The sequence below is a fragment of the Pseudophryne corroboree genome, chromosome 3 (assembly GCF_028390025.1).
Source record: "Pseudophryne corroboree isolate aPseCor3 chromosome 3, aPseCor3.hap2, whole genome shotgun sequence".
NCBI classification, from domain to species: domain Eukaryota; kingdom Metazoa; phylum Chordata; class Amphibia; order Anura; family Myobatrachidae; genus Pseudophryne; species Pseudophryne corroboree.
In genome coordinates, this window is record NC_086446.1 from 279,494,812 (window position 1) to 279,515,402 (window position 20,591).

Sequence of the window (20,591 nt, forward strand, 5' to 3'; positions counted from 1 at the left end):
TTCCTCAAAAGCCAAAGAAGTGTCCTGGGGCCACTCCTAAAGGGGGGTGTGCTGTCACGATCCGGGTATCTGGACGCCATTTCTTACCCATCAGATGCCTCCTAAGGCTGGCTCAGCGCTCCAGGACCGGATCCCATCTGTTATCCTAATGTTCACATTCCTGCATCCTCTCCTGTCTCTCTGAGACGCTGTCACAGTAACGCCTTATTACATCTGGCATGGCGTCTCCCGCGGCCTCCGCCGCCGTCCCTGAGCTTCTGCATGCAGAGTGTCAGAGTGGCGATTACGTCAGCCGCGGCCTCCGCTGTGTCCGCGTGGTTGGATGTGCACTTGTCAGCCTGGCGTCTCCTGTCTCCAGTGGCCGGCGCCGCCATTACTGTTTTCATTACCACATGGATTACAAACCAAACTTCCCTCCAAGTGTCTGCATGGGCGCAGCCATCTTGGATTCTGTCAGCTGATCATTTCCTCCAATCTGTTGTCAGTATTGTTAATCTGCATAATTGCCTAGCCAATCCCTTCCTTGCTGCAGGTATAAATACACTGTGCCTGAGCAAGGAAGGCGTCAGTGCTTTGGTTGTCAAACCTAGTTCCTGTTTGTCTCTCTCCTGTGATTGTCTTCCAGGTTCCAGCTCCTGTCTCAAGACTTCCACCATAGAGACCCGCACCAGCATTCCACCTGCGGTGTAGCCTGACTCTCCAATCCATTGTGGATTCATCTGTTTCCAGCTACAACATTACCTGCTTCCAGCTCAGCTTCCAGCAGAGTACAGCTTCCCTTAAAGGGCCGGTGTCCTTTCTACACTTTACCACTCTCCACCGGTATTATTATTTCTCCGCTCTCAAGTTCTACATTTCAGTTCATATTTCATCGCTCCCAAGTTCATTTATTATTTAACTGGTTCCAGCCAGTATCCACTCCGTGCTAACAACAGTCTGGTTCCAGCCAGTATCCACAGCAGCTGTTTTATCTTCAGCAACCCAGCTTTTCCTGGAACACCAGCTGGCACAATCCTGGGTTATCTCCATTGCTACAGTCGGGCCTGGTAAGGACTTTCCATCTAGAAGATCATAAGAACTATCTCACACTACCAGTGCCCTGTGGCTCCTGCCATCCTGTAGTACCCAGGAACTGTATTTATTCTTTGCTGACTTTTACGTTTTCTTTTACTGCTGCTGTGTTGCGGAGTTGTCATAATAAACATCATTGACTTTTATCTAAGTTGTCGTGGTCACGCCTTCGGGCAGTTATTATTCATGTTACTTACATGTCCAGGGGTCTGATACAACCTCCCAGGTTCCGGTACATCTCAGCCCCTACAACTGAGGCTGCCTCCCGTCAGCTCAGGCCCTCAGTTGTGACACATACAGGATAAACAAAGATTCTGTTTTCCTGACCTAAGCCGTTCTGGCTACATAAACCGAAATCTGAACCTTAATGGAACCCAATTTAAGGCCCAAAGTCACTCCCGACTGTAGGAAGTGAAGGAAACTGCCCAGCTGGAATTCCTCCGTAGGGGCATTCCTGGCCTCACACCAAGCCACATATTTTCGCCATATACGGTGATAATGTTGAGCCGTCACATCCTTCCTAGCCTCTATCAGCGTACGAATGACCTCATCCGGAATGCCTTTTTCTGCTAGGATCCGGCGTTCTACCGCCATGCCGTCAAACGCAGCCACGGTAAGTCTTGGAACAGACAGGGCCCCTGTTGCACAAGTCCTGTCCTAGAGGCAGAGGCCACGGGTCCTCTGTGAGCATTTCTTGCAGATCTGGATACCAAGTCCTTCTTGGCCAATCCGGAACAATGAGTATTGTTCTCACTCCTCTTTTCCTTATGATTCTCAGCACCTTGGGAATGAGAGGAAGAGGAGGAAATACATAGACCGACGGGAACACCCACGGTGTCACCAGTGCGTCCACAGCTATCGCCTGAGGGTCTCTTGACCTGGCGCAATATCTCTGCAGCTTTTTGTTGAGGCGGGATGCCATCATGTACACCTGTGGCAGTTCCCACCGACTTGCAATCTGCGTGAAGACTTCTTGATGAAGTCCCCACTCTCCCGGGTGGAGGTCGTGCCTGCTGAGGAAGTCTGCTTCCCAGTTGTCCACTCCCGGAATGAACACTGCTGACAGTGCGCTTACGTGATTCTCCACCCAGCAAAGAATTCTGGTGGCTTCTACCATCGCCACCCTGCTCCTTGTGCCGCCTTGGCGGTTTACATGAGCCACTGCGGTGATGTTGTCTGACTGAATCAGAACCGGTTGGTCGCGAAGCAGGGACTCCGCTTGACGTAGGGCGTTGTATATGGCCCTTAGTTCCAGGATGTTGATGTGAAGGCAAGTCTCCTGACATGACCACAGCCCTTGGAAATTTCTTCCCTGTGTGACTGCCCCCCACCCTCGGAGGCTTGCATATGTGGTCACCAGGACCCAGTCCTGAATGCCGAATCTGCAACCTTCGAGAAGGTGAGCACTCTGCAGCCACCACAGGAGAGACACCCTGGCCCTGGGGGATATGCATCTGAAGATGTGATCCGGACCACTTGTCCAGTAAGTCCCATTGGAAGGTACTCGCATGAAACCTGCCGAAGGGAATGGCCTCGTATGATGCCACCATCCTTCCCAGGACTCGAGTGCAGTGATGCACTGACACCTGTTTTGGTTTTAATAGATTCCTGACCAGTGTCACGAGCTCCCGAGCTCTCTCTATCGGTAGATAAACCCTTTTCTTGTCTGTGTCTAGGATCATGCCTAGAAGAAGCAGATGAGCTGTAGGAACCAACTGCGACTTTGGAATATATAGAATCCAGACGTGTTGCCGTTACACTTCCAGAGAAAGTGATACGCTGTTCAGCAACTGCTCTCTTGATCTCGCTTTTATGAGGAGATCGTCCAAGTATGTGATAATAGTGACACCTTGCTTCCGCAGGAGCACCATCATTTCCGCCATTACCTTGGTGAATATTCTCGGGGCCGTGGAGAGACCAAACGCCAACGTCTGAAATTGGTAATGACAATCCCGTACCGCAATTCTGAGGTACGCCTGATGAGGTGGATAAATGGGGACATGAAGGTATGCATCCTTTATGTCCAGAGTCACCATAAAATCTCCCCCTTTCAGGCTTGCGATGACCGCTCTTAGCGATTCCATCTTGAACTTGAACCTTTTCAGGTATATGTTCAGGGATTTTAAATTCAATATGGGTCTGACCGAACCGTCTGGTTTGGGGACTACAACATGGTCGAATAATAACCCCCTCCTTGTTGAAGGAGGGGAACCTTGACCACCACCTGTTGAAGATACAATTTGTGAATTGCGGTTAACACGGTTTCCCTCTCGTGGGGGGAAGCCGGCAGGGCTGTCGGTGAGGGGGCATCTTCTCAAAGTCCACCTTGTATTCCTGAGACACAATATCTATTGCCCAGGGATCTAACAGGGAGTGAACCCACTTGTGGCTGAACTTACGAAGGCGTGCCCCCACCGGGCCTAGCTCCGCCTGTGGAGCCCCAGCGACATGCGGTGGATTTTTGTAGAGGCCGGGGAGGACTTCTGTTCCTGGGAACTAGCTGTGTTGTGCAGCTTCTTTCCTCTGCCCCCGCCTCTGGCAAGAAAGGACGCACCTCGGACTTTCTTGTTTCTTTATTGGAAAGGCTGCATTTGATAATGTCGTGCTTTCCTAGGCTGTGCAGGAATATAAGGCAAAATATCAGAATTACCAGCTATAGCTGTGGAGACCAGGTCCGAGAACCCTTCTCCACACAATCCTCAGCCTTCCATATGCCTCTTAAGTCGGCATCATCTATCCATTGCATATTCTACAGGACACGTCAAGCAGAAATCGACATAGCTTTGACTCTAGGACCCAGTATACTCATGTCTCTTTGGGCATGTTTTATATATACATATCTCTTAAGAAAGCATCTTTAATATATCTCTATATATCTCTATATCTCTATATATATATATCTCTATATATATATATATATATATATATATGTATACATATATATCTATATACATACTAGGGTCTCAATCTCTGCTGATAAGGTACCTGTCCACGCTGCCACAGCGCTATAAACCCATGCCGACACAATCGCCGGTCTGAGTAGTGTACCAGAAAGTGCACGCTATCTGCAGGATCCCTGAGAATAGCTTGACACCCTAGGGGAAGATTCCCATCGTATCCTGGCCCTAGTGGGGAAAGGATACTCCCTGAGAATTCTTTGTGGGAAACTGCAGTCTCTTGTCTGGAGATTCCCGCTCTTTTTCATCATGAGAGGAGGGAAATTTACCTCAGCTTTCTTCCCCTTAAACATGTGTACCCTTGTGTCAGGGACAGATGAGTCATCAGTGATATGCAAATCATCTTTTATTACAATAATCATATATTGAATACTTTTCTGCCATTTTGGCTGTAACTTTGCATTATCGTAGTCGACACTGGAGTCAGACTCTGTGTCGATATCAGGGTCTATTATTTTGGATAGTGATCATTGAGAGACTCTGAAGGTCTCTGCGACATAGGGACAGACATGGGTAGATTCCCTGTCTGTTCTCTAATCTTTTGTGCAATAAATTCATCTTAGCACTTAATTACACATATCCAAACAGGTGTCGGCATTGTCGACGGAGACACCCTCTCACACACATATTTGCTCCATCTCCTCCTTAGGGGAGCCTTTTACCTCAGACATGTCGACACACACGTACCGACACACCACACACTCAGGGAATGCTCATCTGAAGACAATTCCCCCATAAGGCCCTTTGGAGAGACAGAGAGAGAGTATGCCAGCACACACCCCAGCGCTATTAACCCAGGAATAATAAGAATTTACGTACCGATAATTCTATTTCTCGTAGTCCGTAGTGGATGCTGGGGACTCCGTCAGGACCATGGGGATTAGCGGCTCCGCAGGAGACAGGGCACAAAAGTAAAAGCTTTAGGATCAGGTGGTGTGCACTGGCTCCTCCCCCTATGACCCTCCTCCAAGCCTCAGTTAGGATACTGTGCCCGGACGAGCGTACACAATAAGGAAGGATTTTGAATCCCGGGTAAGACTCATACCAGCCACACCAATCACACTGTACAACCTGTGATCTGAACCCAGTTAACAGCATGATAACAGCGGAGCATCTGAAAAGATGGCTCACAACAATAATAACCCGATTTTTGTAACAATAACTATGTACAAGTATTGCAGACAATCCGCACTTGGGATGGGCGCCCAGCATCCACTACGGACTACGAGAAATAGAATTATTGGTAAGTAAATTCTTATTTTCTCTGACGTCCTAAGTGGATGCTGGGGACTCCGTCAGGACCATGGGGATTATACCAAAGCTCCCAAACGGGCGGGAGAGTGCGGATGACTCTGCAGCATCGAATGAGAGAACTCCAGGTCCTCCTCAGTCAGGGTGTACCCCTGACCAAGTATCAGCTCGGCAAAGTTGTAAAGCCGAGACCCCTCGGGCAGCCGCCCAAGATGAGCCCACCTTCCTTGTGGAATGGGCATTTACATATTTTGGCTGTGGCAGGCCTGCCACAGAATGTGCAAGCTGAATTGTACTACACATCCAACTAGCAATCGTCTGCTTAGAAGCAAGAGCACCCAGTTTGTTGGGTGCATACAGGATAACAGCAAGTCAGTTTTCCTGACTCCAGCCGTCCTGGAAACTATCTTTTCAGGGCCCTGACAACATCTAGCAACTTGGAGTCCTCCAAGTCCCTAGTAGCCGCAGGTACCACAATAAGCTGGTTCGGGTGAAACACTGACACCACCTTAGGGAGAAACTGGGGATGAGTCCGCAGCTCTGCCCTGTCCGAATGGACAATCAGATATGGGCTTTTTTGAGACAAACGCCGCCAATTCTGACACTCGCCTGGCCGAGGCCAGGGCCAACAGCATGGTCACTTTCCCTGTGAGATATTTCAAATCCACAGATTTGAGCGGTTTAAACCAATGTGATTTTAGGAATCCCAGAACTACGTTGAGATCCCACAGTGCCACTGGAGGCACAAAAGGGGGTTGTATATGCAGTACTCCCTTGACAAACTTCTGGACTTCAGGAACTGAAGCCAATTCTTTCTGGAAGAAAATCGACAGGGCCGAAATTTGAACCTTAATGGACCCCAATTTGAGGCCCATAGACACTCCTGTTTGCAGGAAATGCAGGAAACGACCGAGTTGAAATTTCTTCATGGGGCCTTCCTGGCCTCACACCACGCAACATATTTTCGCCACATGTGGTGATAATGTTGTGCGGTCACCTCCTTCCTGGCTTTGACCAGGGTAGGAATGACCTCTTCCGGAATGCCTTTTTCCCTTAGGATCCGGCGTTCAACCGCCATGCCGTCAAACGCAGCCGCGGTAAGTCTTGGAACAGACATGGTACTTGCTGAAGCAAGTCCCTTCTTAGCGGCAGAGGCCATGAGTCCTCTGTGAGCATCTCTTGAAGTTCCGGGTACCAAGTCCTTCTTGGCCAATCCGGAGCCACGAGTATAGTTCTTACTCCTCTACGTCTTATAATTCTCAATACCTTGGGTATGAGAAGCAGAGGAGGGAAGACATACACCGACTGGTACACCCACGGTGTTACCAGAACGTCCACAGCTATTGCCTGAGGGTCTTTTGACCTGGCGCAATACTTGTCCAGTTTTTTGTTCAGGCGGGACGCCATCATGTCCACCTTTGGTCTTTTCCAACGGTTCACAATCATGTGGAAGACTTCCCGATGAAGTCCCCACTCTCCCGGGTGGAGGTTGTGCCTGCTGAGGAAGTCTGCTTCCCAGTTGTCCACTCCCGGAATGAACACTGCTGACAGTGCTATCACATGATTTTCCGCCCAGCGAAAAATCCTTGCAGTTTCTGCCATTGCCCTCCTGCTTCTTGTGCCGCCCTGTCTGTTTACGTGGGCGACTGCCGTGATGTTGTCCCACTGGATCAATACCGGCTGACCTTGAAGCAGAGGTCTTGCTAAGCTTAGAGCATTGTAAATTGCTCTTAGCTCCAGTATATTTATGTGGAGAAAAATCTCCAGACTTGATCACACTCCCTGGAAATTTTTTTCCTTGTGTGACTGCTCCCCAGCCTCTCAGGCTGGCCTCCGTGGTCACCAGCATCCAATCCTGAATGCCGAATCTGCGGCCCTCTAGAAGATGAGCACTCTGTAACCACCACAGGAGAGACACCCTTGTCCTTGGAGATAGGGTTATCCGCTGATGCATCTGAAAATGCGATCCGGACCATTTGTCCAGCAGATCCCACTGAAAAGTTCTTGCGTGGAATCTGCCGAATGGAATCGCTTCGTAATAAGCCACCATTTTTCCCAGGACTCTTGTGCAATGATGCACTGACACTTTTCCTGGTTTTAGGAGGTTCCTGACTAGCTCGGATAACTCCCTGGCTTTCTCCTCCGGGAGAAACACCTTTTTCTGGACTGTGTCCAGAACCATCCCTAGGAACAGCAGACGTGTCGTCGGAAACGGCTGCGATTTTGGATATTTAGAATCCACCCGTGCTGTCGTAGAACTACTTGAGATAGTGCTACTCCGACTTCCAACTGTTCTCTGGACCTTGCCCTTATCAGGAGATCGTCCAAGTAAGGGATAATTAAGACGCCTTTTCTTTGAAGAATAATCATCATTTCGGCCATTACTTTGGTAAAGACCCGGGGTGCCGTGGACAATCCAAACGGCAGCGTCTGAAACTGATAGTGACAGTTCCGTACCACGAACCTGAGGTACCCTTGGTGAGAAGGGCAATTTGGGACATGGAGGTAAGCATCCTTGATGTCCAGGGACACCATATAGTCCCCTTCTTCCTGGTTCGCTATCACTGCTCTGAGTGACTCCATCTTGATTTGAACCTTTGTATGTAAGTGTTCAAAGATTTCCCATTTAGAATAGGTCTCACCGAGCCGTCTGGCTTCAGTACCACAATATAGTGTGGAATAATACCCCTTTCCTTGTTGTAGGAGGGGTACTTTGATTATCACCTGCTGGGAATACAGCTTGTGAATTGTTTCCAATACTGCCTCCCTGTCGGAGGAAGACGTTGGTAAAGCAGACATCAGGAGCCTGCGAGGGGGAGACGTCTCGAATCTCCAGTCTGTACCCCTGGGATACTACTTGTAGGATCCAGGGGTCCACTTGCGAGTGAGCCCACTACGCGCTGAAACTCTTGAGACGACCCCCCACCGCACTTGAGTCCGCTTGTACGGCCCCAGCGTCATGCTGAGGACTTGGCAGAAGCTGTGGAGGGCTTCTGTTCCTGGGAATGGGCTGCCTGCTGCAGTCTTCTTCCCTTTCCTCTATCCCTGGGCAGATATGACTGGCCTTTTGCCCGCTTGCCCTTATGGGGACGAAAGGACTGAGGCTGAAAAGACGGTGTCTTTTTCTGCTGAGATGTGATTTGGGGTAAAAAAGGTGGATTTTCCAGCTGTTGCCGAGGCCACCAGGTCCGATGGACCGACCCCAAATAACTCCTCCCCTTTATACGGCAATACTTCCATGTGCCGTTTGGAATCTGCATCACCTGACCACTGTCGTGTCCATAAACATCTTCTGGCAGATATGGACATCGCACTTACTCTTGATGCCAGAGTGCAAATATCCCTCTGTGCATCTCGCATATATAGAAATGCATCCTTTAAATGCTCTATAGTCAATAAAATACTGTCCCTGTCAAGGGTATCAATATTTTCAGTCAGGGAATCCGACCAAGCCACCCCAGCGCTGCACATCCAGGCTGAGGCGATCGCTGGTCGCAGTATAACACCAGTATGTGTGTATATACCTTTTTAGGATATTTTCCAGCCTCTCAGCTGGCTCCTTGAGGGCGGCCCTATCTGGAGACGGTACCGCCACTTGTTTTGATAAGCGTGTGAGCGCCTTATCCACCCTAAAGGGTGTTTCCCAACGCGCCATAACTTCTGGCGGGAAAGGGTATACCGCCAATAATTTTCTATCGGGGGAAACCCACGCATCATCACACACTTCATTTAATTTATCTGATTCAGGAAAAACTACAGGTAGTTTTTTCACACCCCACATAATACCCTTCTTGTGGTACTTGTAGTATCAGAAATATGTAACACCTCCTTCATTTCCCTTAACATGTAACGTGTGGCCCTAAAGGAAAATACGTTTGTTTCTTCACCGTCGACACTGGAGTCAGTGTCCGTGTCTGTGTCGACCGACTGAGGTAAATGAGCGTTTTACAGCCCCTGACGGTGTTTGAGACGCCTGGACAGGTACTAATTTGTTTGCCGGCCGTCTCATGTCGTCAACCGACCTTGCAGCGTGTTGACATTATCACGTAATTCCTTAAATAAGCCATCCATTCCGGTGTCGACTCCCTAGAGAGTGACATCACCATTTCAGGCAATTGCTCCGCCTCCTCACCAACATCGTCCTCATACATGTCGACACACACGTACCGACACACAGCACACACACAGGGAATGCTCTGATAGAGGACAGGACCCCACTAGCCCTTTGGGGAGACAGAGGGAGAGTTTGCCAGCACACACCAAAAACGCTATAATTATACAGGGACAACCTTTATATAAGTGTTTTTCCCTTATAGCATTTTAATATATATATACATATCGCCAAATAAGTGCCCCCCCTCTCTGTTTTAACCCTGTTTCTGTAGTGCAGTGCAGGGGAGAGCCTGGGAGCCTTCCCACCAGCATTTCTGTGAGGGAAAATGGCGCTGTGTGCTGAGGAGAATAGGCCCCGCCCCCTTTTCGGCGGGCTTCTTCTCCCGTTTTTCTGAGACCTGGCAGGGGTTAAATACATCCATATAGCCCCCAGGGGCTATATGTGATGTATTTTTAGCCAGAATAAGGTACTATCATTGCTGCCCAGGGCGCCCCCCCCCAGCGCCCTGCACCCTCAGTGACCGCTGCTATGAAGTGTGCTGACAACAATGGCGCACAGCTGCAGTGCTGTGCGCTACCTTATGAAGACTGAAGAGTCTTCTGCCGCTGTTTCTGGACCTTCACTTTTCGGCATCTGCAAGGGGGGTCGGCGGCGCGGCTCCGGGACGAACCCCAGGGTGAGACCTGTGTTCCGACTCCCTCTGGAGCTAATGGTGTCCAGTAGCCTAAGAAGCCAATCCATCCTGCACGCAGGTGAGTTCACTTCTCTCCCCTAAGTCCCTCGTAGCAGTGAGCCTGTTGCCAGCAGGACTCACTGAAAATAAAAAACCTAACAAACTTTTACTCTAAGCAGCTCTTTAGGAGAGCCACCTAGATTGCACCCTTCTCGGCCGGGCACAAAAATCTAACTGAGGCTTGGAGGAGGGTCATAGGGGGAGGAGCCAGTGCACACCACCTGATCCTAAAGCTTTTACTTTTGTGCCCTGTCTCCTGCGGAGCCGCTAATCCCCATGGTCCTGACGGAGTCCCCAGCATCCACTTAGGACGTCAGAGAAAACACAGTAACTTCATGTTAACCCAGTAGCTGCTGTTTATATTGATTTTTGCACCTAATTATGTGCCCCCCCTCTCTTTTTACCCTCTTCTACCGTGTAACTGCAGGGGAGAGGCTGGGGAGCTTCCTCTCAGCGGTGCTGTGGAGAAAAAACATGGCGCTGGTGAGTGCTGAGGAAGAAGCCCCGCCCCCTCGACGGCGGGCTTCTGTCCCGCTTTCATGTACAATTTTTGGCGGGGGCTCATACATATATACAGTGCCCAACTGTATATATGCAAACTTTTGCCAAAGAGGTCTCTAATTGCTGCCCAGGGCGCCCCCCCCTGCGCCCTGCACCCTTACAGTGACCGGAGTATGTGGGTGTAGTGTGGGAGCAATGGCGCACAGCTGCAGTGCTGTCCGCTACCTCAGTGAAGACTGGAGTCTTCTGCCGTCGATTTCGAAGTCTTCTTGCTTCTTTCACCCGGCTTCTGTCTTCCGGCTCTGCGAGGGGGACGGCGGCGCGGCTCCGGGATCTGACGACGAGGGTGAGATCCTGTGTACGATCCCTCTGGAGCTAATGGTGTCCAGTAGCCTAAGAAGCAGGACCTATCTGCAGAGAGTAGGGCTGCTTCTCTCCCCTCAGTCCCACGATGCAGGGAGTCTGTTGCCAGCAGAGCTCCCTGAAAATAAAAAAACCTAACAAAATACTTTCTTATAGCAAGCTCAGGAGAGCTCACTAAACAGCACCCAGCTCGTCCGGGCACAGATTCAAACTGAGGTCTGGAGGAGGGACATAGAGGGAGGAGCCAGAGCACATTAGAATCTAAATTCTTTCTTAAAGTGCCCATGTCTCCTGCGGAGCCAGTCTATTCCCCATGGTCCTTACGGAGTCCCCAGCATCCACTAGGACGTTAGAGAAAATCAGTTGTAAACCAAAGGCTCAAGCCAAGCCATGTATATAAGCATATATAGCATTATAAGTACATAATGCAATCTTAAGAAGGCAGATATCTACATATCAATATAGTGTTCATCATAGCACCCTGCACCTGTCACCAGCCCATGCGGTTCCTCTTTCCTGCCTGGGGTGTCGCTCTCACTCTGCTCTATATCTCAGTGCTGGGATACAGACCAGAGTCTGCTAGAAACACCGGAGCACAGAGCGACACCCCAGGCAGGAAAGAGGAACTGCACGGTGACAGGTGCAGGATGCTACAATGAGTAGGAAGATAATATTACCAGCAGCTACAGCCTCTACTCTGATAATCCCAGGCTTTCAGATGATACATCAATTTAGAAAACCAATCACTATAGTCTAATACTGCAGTATCATATTTACCTGGTTATCAACACAATCTAAATCTAAAATACCAAAATAACCAGAATTCTATAAACCACAACTGTCAGATCTTCAAAAAGTAATGAAGATCTGCCACCCAACTGAATGAGCTGTATAAGTTGTCTGTCTCTACTATACAGCAAGTTAACCCCATAAACAAAACATTCCACATCCCAATCCCGCACTCCAGAGAGATACACAATCGGTCACCACAGCAGTTAAGAGTCAAATAATAAGAAATTTGTGAAAAGAGACTGTATATGTATAAATCACTGAATAATGTATTCCAATACTCCAGGCACAGGTTTAGTGCATCAGCCAATGAGCAAAAAGAAACCCCATTTCACTGAACATCAATTCCCTTACCAATTCAATTCACCACAAACAGTACTCCCAAATTCCCATCCATCTACGATCATGATCTCTCCTCAGCACCAGCTCACAGCTTTGAAGCCAAACTCATGAAATCCCTTGCTGATTATCATACATCTCAGCCTAGAACCTGCCTCTTTCTCCCCCCGTGAGTAATCACAATCTTTAAGATAGAGGAAATACCACTAAAGTATCTGCAAATGCCTGTTCTGAACAAGCTTAAAATAAAACAAAATCCTTCTTAAATCACTACTAATTATGACTTGTAGGAAATATCTAGTTGTACCGGTCCTATGTAGTCATATATAGGTTTAAGTAATAAGGAACTTTTTGGTGAATAAACTTGTTCCTACATGTTATTTTAATGTATTATCCGTGAAACAGCAACCCAGATGTGACCCTTACACTATTCTGTGGTCTTCATTCTATCCCCTCTATGGATTTTTTTTCTATTGATTTAGCAGGCAAGCTGATAAAACTTATATTATTCACGCTACATAGAAAATATCACTGTTCCATTCCATGTATACAGTAAATCCCTTATCGAAAAGGTCTCTTTATAATTAATTACTGTATCTTAAGATTGCAGTCTCTTCCTCCCACAGTAACTCGGCCCTCAGTTCAACTCCATTTTCGAGAAGCCGTCAGCTAGGCAGGGATCTCTTGGGTGCATTTTCAAAACATGATCGCATCCAGGACAACCTGGGTAAAAGATGTGCCCTTGGCAATCACGTCACAACACTTTGAAAGTGTACCAGAGGGATCCCAGATTTGCCTGTGGCACCAGAACTGCTGTGCCCACACTCATTGCTGGGAAATCTTAAATTGAAAAGTAAAAAAAAAAAGTTTCAAAATGAAAAAAATAAAACATCTTGTCCTTCTATGTGTAAGATCTGCAGTCAATAAAAACCCTATATAATAAAAGGATAAGCTGCTCCTCGCCTCTATAGGGGGAACTCAAGTGTTTTGTGCAACAGCGGCCACTAGATGGCAGCCAAAGTAGCAATTCAAGTGTTGCTCCGATCGGGTGTTGACATTATTGTTATGTTGTTCCGTCATTTTGACAGGCTGGTAACTAGTGGCAGTATAAAGAGTAAACATCACCTGCATAGTGTGGAGGCACTCATGTTTGTTGGCTGAACCAATCTAGAAGTCTACATAAAGCTCCTAGGCTTAAAATTGGTTCAGTTGATTAAATAGCTTCCTGAAAAATTTGCACTTCATACTATTAAACCCCTGCCCAGTGTTAAGACCATCTTAACAGCATTGAAGGCTCTGGGCAAAGCAATGCACTGGGGCCCCTACCCACCTACCCCGTTTCTCCACATGCTTCCATAGTGAATAGCTGTCAGCACTCTGATTGCTGGATAGCACCAGCAATCCAACAATCAGCAAGCTGACACATTCACTGTCTGGCTGCAGGCTGGCAAATGCTGCTATGATTGTGAATTACACCCAATTAGAGTGGCCAAACATCATTCTCTACCTGCCTCCCATGGAGCTCCAGAGACACAGGGAGGCAGATGCCCTCTGGCCCAGCCCAACTCTGCTCAAAGGACCCCAGAATCGTGAGGCCCTGGGCATCTGCCCAATGTGCCTATATGTTAAGATGGCCCTGCCCATTGTCAGCATTGGGCAATAAAGCAAATTATTAGATGTTGCTATACTTCTTCAGGACAAGCCGAGGATCATATCTTCAATAATACAACTATCTCAATCAACAAGGAAGAATAAAGAGATGGCCCTTTACCTGAGTCAGAGGCAAGGAACTGCAGCTGTGTGGAAGATCTAGATTTACTGGTCCTGGGAAATTGTCTTCTAGATCCAGTGGCAAGAGAGTCAGCCATGACTACTGAATGGCCAAGACAGAAACTGGAGTTAGAAAGAAAATACTGCGGGTAATTCTGAGTTGATCGCAGCAGGAATTTTGTTAGCAGTTGGGCAAAACCATGTGCACTGCAGGGGAGGCAGAAGTAACATGTGCAGAGAGAGTTAGATTTGGGTGTGGTGTGTTCACTCTGCAATCTAAATTGCAGTGTAGAGATAAAGCAGCCAGTATTTACCCTGCACAGAAACAAAATATCCCTCCCAAATCTAACTCTCTCTGCACATGTTATATCTGCCTCCCCTGCAGTGCACATGGTTTTGCCCAACTGCTAACAAAGTTCCTGCTGCGATCAACTCAGAATTACCCCCACTGTGTAGAAAGTGAAGCACGTGGATGTTTCTAGAGGACGGCAGGTCATTTATGCTGCTTTCACATCGCAAAACCTGCTTTTGAAATGGTATTTGAAACGGTTCTTAAAACGGGTCTGAGCAGTTAAACCCCTTTCACATCTCATGTTGTAACCAGTAAATTACCATTTCATTACTGTTTTGGTACCTTTCACACTGAACCCGTTTCACCCATAGAAAACAGTGGTTGTCATTATAAATGGACTTTTCTGGCCCACACATTATTAATAATAATTATTAATTAATTCATTATTAATAATTTGGATAGTCGTACGATGGAACCCAGCAGCTTGAAGCATTTTTGCTATGTTTTTATATATGAGGGTATCCTTGACTGTCCCAGTAATTTGGCAGCAGATTTCCTCATCCCCTCTGATCCTAAAGCAGCTCCCTCACCTCTTCATCACTCCAATTAGACATTTTATAATGGCTTTGCAGTCTAAACGTTTATAAAGCCACTCTCACATGTCTCCTGTGTTTTCCAAGCTGTTTCCTGGTTGTAGCTGCTGACATCACACATGGAGACAGCCTATGACCTGCTGGGGCTTGCAAATACCGTTTCAGACCCTTTCACACTGCACAGTGAAATGGGACTGAAACGGGTAGGACCCTTCTTTTTTACCGTTTCAAAATACAGGTATTTTGAAAACGGTAAATTGAAGGTGACCCTTTCACATCGCAGCTTGACCCGTTTAGGAAGCCAGTTAAAACGGCAAAATACCGGGTACAAGCTGCGGTGTGAAAGGGGTATAAGTTGAATGATGCATTAATCTCAAGAATGCAGACTACAGAATTCAGAGGAAGTTCTGGTGTGTGATAAAAACTGGAGGGATGGGGGGAACAGGGATAACTTGATTATGAAGTAAGGAGTTGTTGAATGATGGGAAGTTTTTACAGAAGGCATTATGTCAATGTGAATGAGAGATTGTCGGATATTGAGTAAAAGATAGATAATTAAAAAACCAAGGCAGTGACAGGAATGAGGACAGTGACTGGTAGGCAGGAGTGAGTGTCAGTCTGGTAGTGAATGAAGGGAAGCAATGTATGCTGTTATTTAATGTGATAGTGAGGTGACTGTAAAGGTGAGTACTGTACTAATCAGGTATTAAATGAAAATACTTAGAAGATGTTGTCATGTAGCGAAATGTACAATATATTTTAAAATATTAGGTAGTAATTGAGGGGAAGATATTTATTAGAGGCTAATTAATGGCAGGAGGGGAAGGCAAGCGCTGATCACATATTGACTGAAGAATTTTTACACATTTTTTACACATGAGACACTGGGGCAGATGTATTAACCTGGAGAAGGCATTAGGAAGTGATAAACCAGTGATATGTGTAAGGTGATAAAGGCACCAGCCAATCAGATCCTAACTGTTAATTTACATATTGGAGCTGATTGGCTGGTGCCTTTATCACCTTGCACATATCACTGATTTATCACTTCCTTATGCCTTCTCCAGGTTAATACATCTGCCCCACTGAGTGTGAGCGCTGGCCAGGTACTGCGTAAAGGGTGGATATAAGAATCTCCGAGTGTGGTAACTGAGATAATACAATAGACTGTGCTGGTCATTCTTTTTCAAGTATTGACTGAAGAAAGGAGCAGGGACAGGAGGACAGTAATTATGTGAGATGAAAGTGAGATGGGTGTTGGACCATGAGAGAGGCAGAAAGCCGGCTGTAAGGAATATGGGAGGTTAGGGAGTGATGTGAGGTAAGGGTCTGTACTGCCTGTTTAGGAGTAGAGTGGAAACGTGGAGGGAATGGTGAGTGTAATCATTTATTTAGTAAAATGATAAATTAGAGAATGACAGGAGTGTGAGTAGAAGATAAGTGCTGGCAGGGACTGAGTGAGTGCACTGTGTGTAGACACTAGCAGAGTATGGCTGGCAAGGGGTGACAGCTGCTGCTGCTCAGCTACAGATACTCAGAGTACATAGAGACGATAGACAAGACAGACAGACGGGGTAAGTAGCGATAAAATGAGTGTCATCTGCGGGTGCAATAACAGGTGGCCTCAGTGGGCTGGAGGATGCTTAGGCTGAGCATGAGGGACCCAGTCTCTGATTACCCGGCGCTTATTGGTTCAGGGTTGCAGGGATCCAGGTCGGATGAGGTTCTCCGGTAAATCTGTCTCTTACCTGCCGGGCCCCGCCACTCGCTGTCGGTCATGCGCTGAGCTCACTCCGCCCCCGGAGCACAAACTCTCGCGGTACTGAGCGGGGTGACCGGGATACAACCGGGGGTGGAGAGAGATTCGTCTTCTTCTATATCTAGACTATATTTACCGGTGCCATCCTGCCGTCATCCTATAGGCGCGTCACGTGGTGCAGTTTCAGCCTGCCATCCTCCTATCAGTGCGCTGCTCAGCTCCCTCATCCCAGCTATACTATACCTGCACCCAGCGAGCCAGTGCCGGTGCAAGGTTTCTCAGCACCCTAAGCAAAGTATCTGCCTTCTTCCCCTCTCAGCACACACACAAATACCTGCTGTCCAGCACCCCAGGAGTAAAGTTGTCTCCCTAGACGTTTCACAGCAGCCGTTGTCAAATAGGGAAATGCTTCCTCACAAAAAAATCAGTAAAAACTATGCGCAATACAATATTTAACGGGGACCCCCAGGCATGTTATAGTGTAGGAGGGGGTGGGGGACACTGGTATGTATATATCTGTTGGGAGTGTGATGGTTGGGATACCGCTGTCGGTATTAATACTGCCGGCATCCAATCCATTGGTATATCTTACCGAATCCAACTGCGTGTGTGTGTGTGTGTGTGTGTGTGTGTGTGTGTGTGTGTGTGTGTGTGTGTGTATGTATGCTACTGTGTGTGTATTTATGCTATGTTTGTGTATGTTTAGGCGGCATGCTGTTTTCTCTGACGTCCTAGTGGATGCTGGGAACTCCGTAAGGACCATGGGGAATAGACGGGCTCCGCAGGAAACTGGGCATTCTTAAAAGAAAGATTAGGTACTATATCTGGTGTGCACTGGCTCCTCCCTCTATGCCCCTCCTCCAGACCTCAGTTAGAATCTGTGCCCGGCCAGAGCTGGATGCACCTAGTGGGCTCTCCTGAGATCACTAGAAAAGAAAGTGTTAGGTTTTTGATTTTCACAACAGACTCACTGCTATGAGGGACTGAGGGGAGAGAAGCAAACCTACCTGCTTGCAGCTAGCTTGTGCTTCTAAGGCTACTGGACACCATTAGCTCCAGAGGGATCGTCCAGAGCCGCGCCGCTGTCCCCCTTGCAGAGCCAGAAGACGGAAGATAAAGATGAAAAACGGCGGCTGAAGACTCCTGTCTTCATTAAGGTAGCGCACAGCACTGCAGCTGTGCGCCATTGCTCCCACAGCACACCACACAATCCGGTCACTGTTGGGTGCAGGGCGCTGGGGGGGGGGGGGGAGGGGGGGGGCGCCCTGGGCAGCAATTAGTTTACCTTTTTGGCACAAACAGCACATAATACAGTGTATAATACTGTATATGTGCAAAAACCCCCGCCATTAACATTATAAAAAGCAGGAGAAGCCCGCCGCTGAGGGGGTGGGGCTATCTTCCTCAGCACAGCCAGCGCCATTTTCTCTTCACAGCTCCGCTGGAAGGACGCTCCCCAGGCTCTCCCCTGCAGTATCCAGTACAACAAGGGTAAAAAAGAGAGGGGGGGGGGCACATAAATTTAGGCGCAATTTGTGTTAATAAGCAGCTATTGGGAAAAATCACTCAGTATAGTAAAAATCCCTGTGTTATATAGCGCTGTGGTGTGTGCTGGCATACTCTCTCTCTGTCTCCCCAAAGGACTTTGTGGGGTCCTGTCCTCAATCAGAGCATTCCCTGTGTGTGTGCGGTGTGTCGGTACGGCTATGTCGACATGTTTGATGAGGAGGGCTACGTGGAGGCGGAGCAGGAGCCGATAAGTGTGATGTCGCCCCCTACGGGGCCGACATCGGAGTGGATGGATATGTGGAAGGTATTAACCGACAGTGTCAACTCTTTACATAAAAGGTTCGATGACGTAACAGCCTTGGGACAGCCGGCATCTCAGCCCGCGCCTGCCCAGGCGTCTCAGAGGCCATCAGGGGCTCAAAAACGCCCGCTAGCTCAGATGGCAGACACAGATGTCGACACGGAGTCTGACTCCAGTGTAGACGAGGATGAGACAAATGTACAGTCCACAAGGGCCATCCGATGCATGATTACGGCAATGAAAAATGTGTTGCACATTTCGGACATTAACTCGGTTACCACTAAAAAGGGTATTATGTTTGGGGAGAAAAAGCAGCCAGTGACTTTTCCCCCATCTGATGAATTAAATGAATTGTGTGAAGAAGCGTGGTGTTCCCCTGATAAGAAACTAGTGATTTCTAAGAGGTTACTGATGGCGTACCCTTTCCCGCCAACGGATAGGTTACGCTGGGAGACATCCCCTAGGGTGGACAAGGCGCTCACACGATTATCTAAAAGGGTGGCACTGCCGTCTCAGGATACGGCCGCCCTAAAGGAGCCTGCAGATAGAAAGCAGGAAGCTATCCTGAAGTCTGTATATACACACTCAGGTACTATACTGAGACCTGCTATTGCTTCAGCATGGATGTGTAGTGCTGCAGCAGCATGGTCTGATAACCTGTCAGACAACATTGATACCCTCGACAGGGATGCTATTTTGCTAACCACAGAGCATATAAAGGACGTCGTCTTGTATATGAGGGATGCACAGAGGGATATTTGCCGGCTGGCATCTAGAATTAATGCAATGTCCATTTCTGCCAGGAGAGTATTATGGACTCGGCAGTGGACAGGTGATGCTGATTCTAAAAGGCACATGGAGGTTTTGCCTTATAAGGGTGAGGAATTGTTTGGGGACGGTCTCTCGGACCTCGTATCCACAGCAACAGCTGTGAAGTCGACTTTTTTACCTCAGGTTCCCTCACAGCCTAAGAAAGCACCGTATTATCAAGTACAGTCCTTTCGGCCTCAGAAAGGCAAGCGGGTCAGAGGCGCGTCCTTTCTGCCCAGAGGTAGGGGTAGAGGAAAAAAGCTGCACCAGACAGCCAGTTCCCAGGAACAAAAATCCTCCCCTGCTTCCACTAAGTCCACCGCATGACGCTGGGGCTCCACAGGTGGAGCCAGGTGCGGTGGGGGCGCGTCTCCGGAACTTCAGCGACCAGTGCGTTCGCTCACAGGTGGATCTCTGGGTTCTACAAGTGGTATCTCAGGGATACATGCTGGAGTTCGAGGCGACTCCCCCTCGCCGTTACCTTAAATCAGCCTTGCCAGCGGCTCCCAGGGAAAGGGAGGTAGTGCTGGCGGCTATTCACAAGCTGTACCTTCAGCAGGTGATAATCAAGGTTCCCCTCCTTCAACAGGGACGGGGTTACTATTCCACAATGTTTGTGGTACCGAAACCAGACGGTTCGGTGAGACCCATTCTAAATTTAAAATCCTTGAACACTTATGTAAGGAAGTTCAAGTTCAAAATGGAATCGCTCAGGGCGGTTATTGCAAGCCTGGAAGAGGGGGATTTTATGGTGTCGCTGGACATCAAGGACGCTTATCTGCATGTCCCCATTTACCCACCTCACCAGGAGTACCTCAGGTTTGTGGTACAGGACTGTCATTACCAATTCCAGACGTTGCCGTTTGGTCTGTCCACGGCACCGAGGGTATTTACCAAGGTAATGGCCGAAATGATGATACTCCTTCGGAAGAAGGGAGTTATAATTATCCCGTACTTGGACGATCTCCTTATAAAGGCGAGGTCCAAGGAGCAGTTGTTAGTCAACGTAGCACTATCTCGGGAAGTGCTGCAACAGCACGGCTGGATTCTGAATATCCCAAAGTCGCAGCTGATTCCTGCGACGCGTCTGCTGTTCTTGGGCATGATTCTGGACACAGAACAGAAGAAGGTGTTTCTCCCGGTGGAGAAGGCCCAGGAATTGTCATCTCTGGTCAGGGACCTCCTGAAACCAAAACAGGTGTCGGTGCATCACTGCACGCGAGTCCTGGGAAAGATGGTAGCTTCTTACGAAGCAATTCCCTTCGGCAGGTTCCATGCAAGGATCTTTCAGTGGGATCTGTTAGACAAGTGGTCCGGATCGCATCTTCAGATGCATCGGCTGATCACCCTGTCCCCGAGGGCCAGGGTGTCTCTGCTGTGGTGGCTGCAGAGTGCTCATCTTCTCGAGGGCTGCAGATTCGGCATACAGGACTGGGTCC

At 48.3% G+C, this 20,591-nt stretch overlaps 1 protein-coding gene across 2 annotated transcripts in view; it reads right to left on the minus strand.

Annotated features, from left to right (window-relative positions):
• The window catches only part of ZNF512B (zinc finger protein 512B), a 72,362-nt gene extending 55,658 nt beyond the window's left edge, over nucleotides 1-16,704 (minus strand). Inside the window, exons 1-2 of one of the 2 annotated variants that reach the window (XM_063959194.1) lie at nucleotides 16,522-16,704; nucleotides 13,890-13,991 (exon numbers count right to left, since the gene is read on the minus strand). In XM_063959194.1, the coding sequence (XP_063815264.1) occupies nucleotides 13,890-13,991; nucleotides 16,522-16,552 (133 nt within the window). In that variant the 5' untranslated portion in view covers nucleotides 16,553-16,704. Of the gene's footprint in view, nucleotides 1-13,889; nucleotides 14,012-16,521 lie in introns of both variants that reach the window. The other variant, XM_063959195.1, reaches the window with a different exon arrangement.
• Nucleotides 16,705-20,591: the final 3,887 nt, after the last annotated feature.